General features: G+C 42.6%; 1 protein-coding gene across 1 annotated transcript; it reads left to right on the top strand.

Annotated features, from left to right (window-relative positions):
- Positions 1-474: 474 nt before the first annotated feature.
- Positions 475-10,968, top strand: adpgk2 (ADP-dependent glucokinase 2; the record flags this gene model as incomplete). The annotated part of the gene is made up of 7 exons (XM_083997598.1): positions 475-673; positions 3,264-3,423; positions 5,085-5,275; positions 5,476-5,572; positions 5,752-5,888; positions 6,308-6,444; positions 7,910-10,968. The coding sequence occupies 7 exons, from the start codon at positions 475-477 to the stop codon at positions 8,480-8,482; spliced, it is 1,494 nt and encodes a 497-aa protein (XP_083853724.1). The 3' UTR covers positions 8,483-10,968.
- Between the last annotated feature and the right edge of the window lie 839 nt (positions 10,969-11,807).

Raw genomic sequence — 11,807 nt, 5'->3', positions numbered from 1 at the left:
ATTGTAATAAGTTATAGAATATATAAAAGTGACAGGTAATGAGATAGACAAGCAATGTTCAGGATCTGATTGACTCTTGCAAGCTTTCTCACTTCCGCCTTGTCAGCAGGAAAACAAAACACTCCCCCTTCGTAGTAGAATTTGAAAGGAAGGAAAAGGGAGTTCGTTTCGTACTCCGGCGTACGCCGATCAGACGAGCGGGGTTACAGTGCGTTACGGGAAAGGGGTAAAAGAAGCCCATTTATTAAAAAATATATAAACAGTGGAGAGTAGTTGGTTAAAGGTACAAAGGTACTTTTTTTTATCAGATTGTGAAAACATGATATCTGCAAAGGACCCGCTCACCTAGCACTACCCGGGGGACACGCTGGTACTGAAAACAAGCGCCCGCCGCCGCTGCTCCGCGGAGCCGATGGAGAGCGCTGGTTCAGTCCTCGCAGCCTGAAGCCGCTGCAGCCAGTCAGCGAGCGAGCGATGGAGGGGGGAGGCAGGGTTTCGTGGATGAAATATGGGCCCATTGTGTCCCTGGTCGTGGTTCTTCTGGCCGTGTGGTTCCGGTCACCCCAGGACGAGGCGCTGCTGGACGACCGGCTGGACACGGTGCTGTCCTCGCTGCTGCGGGCGGAGCGGAAAGTCGGCGTGAGCGACGTCTCCAGACCCAGAGTGGCCGTGGGTGAGTGGAGAGGGAGGCAGGGAGCTACCAGCTAATGGTAGCTAGCATTTAACCGATTAACAGGGGACTCTGGGTTAAATATTGATCAGTCCTTTGGTGTGAAAGATAAGATAGTTGTTGTTGTTGAGCTTAGTTAGTAGCTAACTTCAGCTGTGACTGATTCACGTGAACAAAACCGTTAAAATTAGAAGTTGAACGTAAATCTCATTAACGGTGTTGATGCAATATTATTTTTAAACCTAAATTGGCTTTTTTAAAAGTTAGTTTTGAATGTGCAGGGAAACCTTTGTCTCATGTGAACTGACTTTACCTATAACCAGGCTTTTACTTGCTATTTAAATCGTGCAAACACATGTTAATATAGGAGGAGAGGAAGAGTAAGCAGCTATAGGGGTGTGTGAGCAAAGCATGAGGATCTGCACAGTCACCAGATCTGAGTCCAGATTAGCACTTGGTCTGCGCAGCTGGGGACAGTTTGTTCTGGGAAGGCATCATCACAAGAACTGATTTAACGAGTTTGAAACAATAAGGGACACAAAAGTACAGCAATTAATGCTCCATGACAATCTCAATGACTGTATTTTGTCCCCAGTGGGGCAATTGGCTGTGCAGCAAATGGGGAGTTAAAGAACATACAACACAGCACAGAAATAAAATATATATACAATAATATTTTGCAACAACCAATTGCATAAATACATAAAATAGAAAAATACACAATTTAGAAAAGGGGGTTAAATGTTAAAAGCATTAAGGATGGGCTACCTTTTTCCTCCTGGAGTTTAATAACCAAATGGCAGAAGGTAGAAAGGAGTGTTTATATCTGCTGGTGTTTGCTAGTGGCAGTCTGAGTAATGTACTGGATGGAAGAAAGTGGAAATATTGAGTCGACGCTTATGTTGTTAGTGTGGTACTTTAGTCGAGACATGTCAAATGTGAACTAGTGCACTGGTTAAATAGTAGGGACACTCGCTTTAGATGAAAATATTCTTCATAGTATCGGTTCCAGGTTTTGATCCTGGTAAAGTAAACAGCTCGCAACTGTGGGTGGTGCCACATAAGTGTATATGACCACTGGTCACTGAGCCCCTTTTACTGCAGTAAAAGGTGAAATTCCTCACCTGCAGATGTAAATGTGTTTGAGGTCTCAACAAATAAAGTGATTAGTGTGACCACCACCTTTGAACCTTGGTGCAAACAAACACACAACAGAAGTTATCTCCATATCTGTCCAACCTTTAACCAGTCCAGGACCAACCCTATAATATGCAATCAGATATGTTACGCAGTGGTTATTCAGATTTAGATACAATAACATCACATGTCAAGCCCGGTTATGTAATATAACAGATATTTTCCATCCAACCCCTTTGTGCTGCTATTAGATGTGGCAGGTGGTGAATTAGAGTTAGTCACTACAACACAATGCCAAATCAACAAAAAAAAATCACACTATAATTCAGGGACTTCAAACCTTTATTAACATTAAATTGTTGGGCAAATCTCCTAAATGGTTGGTTGAGAGCAAATACTTATCCAACACAGATTCCAGTGCGAGATCTACTCCAGTCTTTTGCCTTTTGACTTCGTTAGCAGGTTGGCTACACAAGTGGGCTATCAGAGGTTGCTACTGTTCGTGTTGGTCTTTGTCCCAACACGACAGAAAAAGGGTTTGTAGCTGAAGGCAACGTATTCATCAGACACAAGCTTGATCCAACAGCTGGGACTATAACTGTGCTGTTGACTGAGTGTTACCAATGTTAATGTTTGTGTGATTCCCAATCTTCTCCCTGTCCCTTTAAAGGGATAGTTCAACATTTTGGCAAATTGGCCCATTGCCATAATCCCTATAGTCATAGCAGTAGGTTCGTTACCTTTATTTGTCGGTGTAAGCTATTTTTAGAACGGAGGAGCGGAGCGGCAGGCTGTTCAGAGCTACACTATGGAGGCTAATGGAATTTCTTGGTTTCCCTCATCAAACGCATCAAATACAAAATCCCAAAACTCCAAAACGCTTTCGTGGACAAGTTGTGAGCTGCACAATCACCACGCTATGAGATAATAATAGAACGTTACGAGACAGAGTTGTTTTAGAGGTAAATTCATGCAAAACCGCTGATGCGCGTTGCGTTCAGGGACAGTTTTTCAGCAAGCAGACTCTGTATTTACCTCGAAAACGGCTCAGTTTCGTAACGTTCCATTATTATCTCATAGCGTGGTGATTGTGCAGGTCACAACTTGTCCACGAAAGCGTTTTGGAGTTTTGGGATTTTGTATTTGATGAGTTTGATGAGGGAAACCAAGAAATTCCATTAGCCTCCATAGTGTACCTCTGAACAGCATGCCGCTCTGCTCCTCCGTTCTAAAAATAGCTTACACGACAAATAAAGGTAACGAACCTACTGCTATGACTATAGGGATTATGGCAATGGGCCAATTTGCCAAAATGTTGAACTATCCCTTTAATCCTATTAGGCCGTGTCCTGTTCCCCTCTGTCATGTTGGCCCCATGATATGTAGTTGTACGCATTGATTTATTGCATATTTTGTGATCCTCTCCCTCTTTCTCTGCCCTCTCCTTCATGCACAGGTTTTGGAGGTTGTGTCGACCTGATAGTGGACGGGGTGTCGCTGCTTAATAAGATCAGACTCCCCCCCACGGACCAGCCCCTGCATCATGACTACATAGAAAATACTGAGCAGTTGGCTCAGAGTTTTGCCTACTTCTTCGCACCGGGAGCTGCTGCAGAGTAAGTGATAAATGGAGCAAATGTGCTCACTGATGTGACCTTGTGAACATATTTGAATACTGAAGTCCTCTCTGTGCGACGTGTGCCAAGTGTGATTGAAGAGAGTGGTGCATATGCAGTAGATTATCTATTTGGGAGGCTTTAAAGAACACATTTAAAGCTGTTTTCTTGCTGCACCCTCGAGGCCTCTGTGCTCCTCTCTCTGTGTCTCTCTCTCTCTCTCTCTCTCTCACATGCTCTTTCACAACCACACTCACATTCCACCATGAATGTGTTGGGTCTTTGTCATTTACCTACATACAAATGAATACAGCAGCTGCTTGCTCCGTCTTCTGCAAACCGTCCAGCAATTTTTCACACTAATCACACCATCTATGTGTTTGGAAATCAACACTTAAGCTATTGTTTGTGTTTTACTGTGTCTGTCAGTCTGAGTCTGTTGATGTGTATCAGTTAGTTGCAGTGATTCTTACTAGTAGGTGTTTATGTCATTGAACCCATCTCCCCTCTTCTTTTCTGTTGCTGGTGCCTGCTTCTGCTTCTGTTCTGGCGCCAGCGAGCCCTTGTTCATTGGCTGGAACTAACGCCGAAAGGCAACAGGCCTATAAAATCATCATGTGGACAAAAAGGACAAGGGCATGTGAGAGAGTGAATAAGCACAAAGAGAACAAGCTCTTTTTCTGCTTTTAGGGTTATTTCTCTCGCCTCAGTTTTGCTCGTTTTCTTGTGGAATTAAAGTGTATTATGAACACACGATGATCAGCCTTTTGTCAGCAAAGTCTGACATCGAGACTCAGTCTGAGACCATAATTTCAAGCACTTGAGCCAAAAGAAAACTTATCGCAACAAAATGATATGTGCAAGTAAGAGAAGAGATGAGCGGGTATGTCTGCCAATCACAGCCCACATAAAACCAGATGAATGATAATTTTATTTTTGTAAAAAATCAAATGTCTTTATCTTGCTCAGTGTTGTTGTGTTGCTCTTCCTTCTGTTTGCTCTTCATGACCCGTGCCAGAAATGACCTTAATCTCTACAGGATGCTCATTGCTCCTATTACAACAGCTAAGCAGACTTATCTCTTAAAGTTTCATGCATGTTTCTACAACTCTCTCTTACGGCTACATTCATTGGTCTTGTGCTGACAATGCAACACTGCTTCCTTTTTTTTTATTAATGACTACAATTTAGCTACATGTGTTAGCATTTTGTCAGGAGTCTCATAGCAGCAAATGGTGTCACACAGAGTTTGAGCACAGCCAGGCATTGTACAAGCATTAATTCACGTGGCTTTCCAAACACTGTTCTGCTGCTTCCTTCTGTGACATTAGGTCCTTACTTTCTCTTTACCTCTCACACACAGTCTTTCTCTTTTTCTAGAAACGTTTATTCTTGCCCCCTCTTGCTTTTGTCCTCACCTGTGTTATTCTTGGTATAGCTAATGTGTGCATTTTGCCGACAAGCTCCAGCATGTCAGTATTTTCAGCGTTCAGGACATTTGTGTCCTAAAGCAAGCCTGTCTTGTTGTTACTGTATGACAAACTGTAACTATAATAACACACTTAGTTGTTTTGTTTACCAACAAGACAAGATAAGAAGAAGAGGAAATTTTGCTGCGCTCAGGTTCTGATGTTTGTTTTTTAAATGTCTTTGTGTTGCAGGCGTTTTGTGTTAAATGACACTCTCTTCACTGAGCTGGTTGAAGCGTCCCGTGATCTACCTGGGAACAGATGGTCAGTAGGCGGTAATGCTCCCGTAATGGCTGGTCGTATGGCAACCGAGGGATGTGATGTGTTGCTAGGGGGAAGCTTCAGCCCAGACTTTACTGATGTCCTGTCCCAGCATATCACAGGTACACACACACACACACACACACACACACACACACACACACACACACACACACACACACACACACGTGTACACACACACACACACACACTAGTAGTCCCATACTGGATGTATCAGCCTCCTTTTCTTTTCCTACACTCTGTTTCTCTATTGTCATTTCCTCTTACTTTACCTTTACCCCACCTACACTTGTCTGTGCAGTGGCAGGAAATATTTTAGAAGAGCCAGACATTCATCTGATCCTGGAGTATCCATCTGGAGCGAGCTGGGGGCAGTATACATCACGAAGAGCCAACAGGTATGTTGAGCTTTTGGTGGCGGTTTGGTGGCAGTCTTAAAAGATCACAGAAGGTAAAGTTTGTGTATCTGAGTCTTGACATTTTTCACATGTGTCTGTGTGTGTTCATGTACATATGTATAAATCATAGCTGCAAGGTGCTTGAAGTGTTTGGCTTTGCTTGTGTTTGTGCCCTGCAGATACATCGTCCACAGCGATGACCACAACCCTTACCTGGACTCCATGGAGGAATTTGCCAAGAAACTGTCAGACTTCAAGCCAGATCTGCTGGTGGTGGGTGGGCTGCAAATGATGGACAACTTCCCCTTTCAGTCCGGTAAGAGAAAAACTTATGACAACAACGCTTCGATATGTTGTTAGTTTGGAAAATGCCTGTTGCTTTTTGTTGCATCAGTGAAATATGTTACTACTGAATAGTTAACCTTGCATCACATGTACCATAAACTTTCGCACAATTATTAATAATAATACATGATCATAATTAATGATTGCCCATAAACTCTGAAGGCCATAACTAACTTCCCATCCTGCACCAGTCTCTTTGTCAATCAGTGGTGACTCATCTTCCTCCTGATTTCTTCACTTCTCAACCACCAACCCTGTTACTTAACTGTTTCATGTTGTCTGCCCTGTTTTTCATGTCGCTGTCGCTTTATTATTCTCATCCACACCACTGTGCTTCCAGTTCACTCCCTTTTCACTCAACATCCTCTGTCTTTCCCTTCATCTTTCCAGGTGAGCGCGACGCTCTCTTCTCTCGCCTGGCCGACCTGCTGTCCACCTCATCTCCTCAGCTTGGTGTCCACTTTGAGATGGCCAGCTTCGTAGAGGAGAGCATAATGGAGGACCTGCTTCACTACGTCATTCCACATGTATGTATGAATGAACAAATAACATTAGAACTGAGAGCATTTATTTAATATATATTAATATATTCATGGGTTGCAGTGACGTCACGTCGAAGGGACCGCCGCCATATTTGTGTCCGATTTGACAGGTCTCCTCATATGACAGCATGCAAACCACAGGATGGAAATGACAGTTTCTTGACAAAATGACAGGGTTTCATACATCCTGTCTGGGTTTATATCTCTATAACAACAGACTAACTCTATATCATCCCACTTATTACACAGTTTATGAATTAATTAATTAATTTGAGACGTAATGTTGATCAAAGTCCTCACTGGTCACTTCTCCGCTGTTTGCTCCTCACTCTCCTCTCGGTCGACTCGTGTGTAGTTGTTTTCAACGAGCTTTTGATAATCAATCAGCAGATTGATGAATTATCATGTAAATGTTACGATGTGCGCATTTATGTAGTCCTGTCTGTCATAAGAGATGACGATACGGGACACGTTTGTGTCACGGACTCGCGGTGGCACAGACACAGCTGGTCACAGCTGTGACACTGCGCTGGCCCGTCCGCTCTGATCGCAGGTTTGGTTCCAGCAGCGGTGAGGGAGGCAGATAGCCTCCACTCTCCCTCTAACAAGCTACAAGTCATTTCTCTAACATCACAATTAGTCTGAAGCTGGTAAAAATGAAACACAAGGTAAAAACCCTTGATAGTTCTTCTGCCCTGCTCCGCTGATCAGAGCGGCGTCCCTAGCAACGGCCCGTTTTACTTAGCAACGGTCTGTTATACAGAAATAAAAGACTGAATGCAGAATCAGTGAGTAATTAATAAGAAAGTAATCAAAATGCAGAATTCAATATATCCATGTTATTAAAAAAAAAAGTGAATCCCCTCCTACTACTCCACTTGTTCTGGTAACGTGACGCTGTGATCTGTGCCCAGATTGCCCTGATTCGGACACAAATATGGCGGCGGAGAAACACAGTGACGTCATGTGAATCTAATGAATAAGCCAGAATACAAAGAGACAAAGAGAGTGATCGCACAAAAGTAGAGATGATAAAACTAAATGGAAGTCACCCCAGGAAGTTTGAAACTAGATTTGCTTAGTCAAATTAGTTGAATATATTTGTGTATAAAGAAGTTGTGACTCAGCATAAACTATTTGTCTTTCTGTATTTACATAGTTTCATTCGTTTTTCTTACATGGAATGGACAAACGTGAGAAAATGAAACGATTCCACATTTTAGCCAGGAACTACTTTAATCAAACTATTCAGTAACACAAACAGTCTCTGTGCTAAGTGCCTGGTTGTTAGAAGAATTTTATTGATTTTATTGTTATTTTTATTTTATGATTTTACTGTTGATTGAAGTTTTTTATAGAGCGTAATAAATATACTTTGTTGATCATTCACAACAAAGGTTCAGGAGTTTTAGTCCTTAGTCGAATCATTGTTTCTGTCGCTGCTCCCCAGGCCGACTCTTTGGGGATGAATGAACAGGAGCTTCCCAACCTGCTCAGCCTGCTGAAAGGCTCCAACATCACAGTGTTGTCGGACCCAAACCCTCGTGTAGCTACTGTCCTCGACCAAATGAGGGAGGTCTATCGCATTCTGAACGAGCGCTCCAAGGATGCGAACAATGCGAGTGCAGAAAGTGACACAAACAGTGCCGAAGCCAAGAGTAAGCCGCTGACTCGCCTCCACGTCCACACGCTGGCCTTCCAGGCCATGATCGTGACCCGTGGCTCTCAGTGGAAGAACACCATGTCGGCCACGGCCAAGGCCTCTCTCACAGCTAACCGCCATGTTTGTGGCTCTAACGACATTGACCCCAGCAAGGCGAGGCTCATCATGGATGACTCATTCTCCATAAGCCGGCAGGAGGGCAGCCAGCGTATCCCTCTGCAGGAGAGCAGGCCCGTCAGCTGCTGGGATGAGGAGGATTATGAGATCTGCGTGGCACCGGTGCTGGTGTGCACGGAGGTTTACCAAACTGCAGGTGGAGGGGACAACATCTCAGCTGCCGGCCTCGTGCTGCAGATCTAGTCCAGGAGACTAAAATGTCCTATTTGTGTGCAGAGCTGACTAGATGATAGCAACAAGGTGACTCTGAAAACTTGATCTAAGTGTGATGGCGAAGTAGCCGCTGGTACCAGAGGGTATCAGGCTAGTTGGTGTCACACCCTGCAGCTCATGGCCCAAATGGACTAATAGGGAAACTGATTGTTATTATCACTCATAGGAGTCAGATGATGGGCTACAGTGGTTGTTAATCAGGTTAACCCACAATGTTTTTCAGTAATGATTTTTGAAAGGGATAAATCAATCAAATATTACAGTTTTGTAAACTAAGTTAACTCTATGTGAACCAGACTCTTCTTCAATTAATGTTCAGTCAGTGTGGTTTTGTGTGTGTGTGCGTGTGTGTGTGTGTATGTTTGTGAGGGTGTGAATTGTGTTGTGACTTAATACATGTAATAATATGTATTTCTCGTGTCTTTGCCTGAGTGCAAAGCCCTCAGGTATACAGTTTGTTTGATTTTTAGCACCATCACCACGTCCACCACTTCTAGCAGGCGATGCCCTGCTTTGGCACACACTTATCTTTGTTGAGTCACTGTAGCCCATCATCTAACTCTGGAGATTTTAATACTTGGCCTTCAGTCAGGATGAGATAAGGAGAGATGAGGTAGGATAGTCATTTTTACAGAGCCACACTGGATAGCTTGTGGCATGATTTAAAAAAAAAAAAAAAAAAGTTTATCAAGACTGTGAATGCATCACAGATCTGCTGTATTTGCAGGGTCTGACTGCAGAGTTACACAACCTCCGCTCTGAGATAAATTTTCTTTGTATCCTTTAAACCTGTGGCTCTACTATGCAGCACATTTATCCAGAGTTGTGTAACTATTGAAGCAGCTGAATCCTTGGTTTCATGGCAGCATGTTTATTAGGTGTCTTCACCTACTTAAATTCTACAGGTCCCACCACTGCACAAGCCTTTGCCCAAACCTGCCTTACCGCAAATGCATTTTCAGAAGCGCCAACCCAAAGCTGAGAAGTTAACAAAGCTGGCTGTTTTTAAAAGGTTGCATCATCTAGAAGGTTCTGTCCCGCCTCTTAGCTCTCCTGTCTCATTCTCAAAGGCAAAGATAGACGTTAAGTAAAAAGCTGGTGAGGTGGTCACCCCTGTTCTTCCCAATATATGTGAAACAAGTGCATAACGGACCGGTCTGGGTGAGTTTGAGTTGTTCTAGGATTGTCATTCCTCTGTGTGTCAGTCGCAGTGCAATAATGCATAAACTATGTGAAGAGACCACTGTTGGTAGCTGGATATGATGTCAAAAATTTCTTCTACCTCCACGCTCTCTCTGTTTCTCCCTTCGCTCTTTTTTTATTATCATCTCCTTTCTTTGTCATACTTTCCTATTATTTGTGACACTGCTTCCTTGTTTCTCCTGCTCTTCTTGTGTTTGTTTATTTGTGGCTCTTTAAGGACCAAATGACCAGTGTGTGTGTAGACAACACTTCTGTTAAAGGGAAGGTTATTTGCAGCCAGTGGTCACATTTCGCCACAATACGGCTGCACACAGTGGAACACAATCTCATGTCTGGGTTTAGAGTTTTCCAAGAAAGAGGAGGTTTGTAACCTGACATTGTAAGCTTCAGTCCAAGCCCTCACCATGAATGGAGTTGTGGACCATACTGAAATTATATTTTCCATGTTTAGTCTTCATCTCACTCGTAGCAGGATTAGTAGTACCAGATGTGTTGGTGCTCTGCTGCTGGGCCATTGCCCGTGTCACTACACACACTCACTCTCCAAAGCCATTACCATCTTAATTTAGTCTTAAGATAAATGTATAGGTGAAAGTTTCTAAATGAAACTCCCATTTCACTATATTTAAGCAACTGGATCTAAATGGGAGGGATGCAAACTGGTATTTTTCTCACACATTCCATCACAGACCCCACTTCACTTCTTTTCTCCATTCAGATTTTTTTTTCTTTTGAAAACGTGCTTGTTAAAGCCCCCTTTCAGTGAGGAACACATTTATCCATGTTACAATGAAACATTTATGAGGTCAAGAGAAAATGAGAAACCTAATGGTAAAGGAATTGTGTCTCTGTGTATCAGGACTGTACTGATTCGATGGTGTTGTGTGATTATGCTGAAGGTAACTGAGCCTTATTCTGTCTTGACTGTTGGTGTTTAGTGAAAAGGGAATGTTTAATACAGACTTTTTCTATTACTGTATGGATATCTTTTATTTTCCGATGTCTTTGTCTCACACAATGATTGGAGGCCACGAGGATGGGTTCTGTTTTTATTGCAAAATGAAACCTTTGCATTCATTCATGCTCATGTAGAAAACAGCCTGTGTTTGCTACCACACACTACCATATACTTATCTAATCTCAAGATGAAGTCATGTCACCCATGTTCCAAAGCTGTGTTTAACTGTTTCATGCATGTTAACTATTCAATGCAGAATTGCCTGAGATAAAATGCTATGCTGATAAAGCACTCATTTGCTTTGTTTATTTTATTAAATTTGGGGTCATCTATTGAAATTGGTTTGCACCCGTCATGGCTACAGTTTTCTTGCTTTAGTCAGTTGAAGTCAATTGAACTTCACTGTTTTCTATGCTTGTGATGAGCACTATTGGACTGTCACATCATGGCTTCTTCGTCACATCATAACTCATCAGGTTTCCTTTCCGCTGGCTCCCGACATTTAACACTTTTCATTTCATTTTTCAATTTGATGTCACCTCATGTACGCTATGTCACTAATTATTTGTCCGTTGGCTGCACATAACTCTATAATATTGTGTCAATGAATGACCACACTCCTGTTTCTGACTCCACCACTGGGCCCACATGCCGTTAGTCTACTGCTGCAGAGCCTGTGCTATTTTAAGGCACTATGTATGCCCCAGCCTCTATTTTGAGCCCTTGTTCTGGAGTGGGGACAGCAAGCAGCAAGTTCTCATTCTTAACTATGCCTCTCCTTTATATAGATTGTCTCCATCTCTTGAGCTTTGGTATTAAATTTGCAAAAAAGTTGATTTCAAGAAAGCGTAAATACTTGCATTAAGTCAGGATGAAGAACTTTTCTTATTTATTCCAACTATGTTCAAGATTACAACATTTTTTCTTTTTGCATCAGATAGAAGATAACCTACTTGTGTGTAGCTGTAGGGATTTATGACTTCATTCGCATTAAAAGGGGGAACTGCAGCATGTGGTTTATACTGCACATGTAGTTTCCAGTTTAATATGATTCTGGAGAACATGTTGCTACTTCTTTGTCATGCTCGGAAATATGCAAATAGAGTTTGGGTAAAATATGTAAACGTGGGAGTA

This window comes from Trachurus trachurus, assembly GCF_905171665.1.
Source record: "Trachurus trachurus genome assembly, chromosome: 3".
In the NCBI taxonomy this organism is placed as follows: Eukaryota; Metazoa; Chordata; class Actinopteri; order Carangiformes; family Carangidae; genus Trachurus; species Trachurus trachurus.
This window is presented reverse-complemented; position numbering and strand designations above follow the sequence as displayed.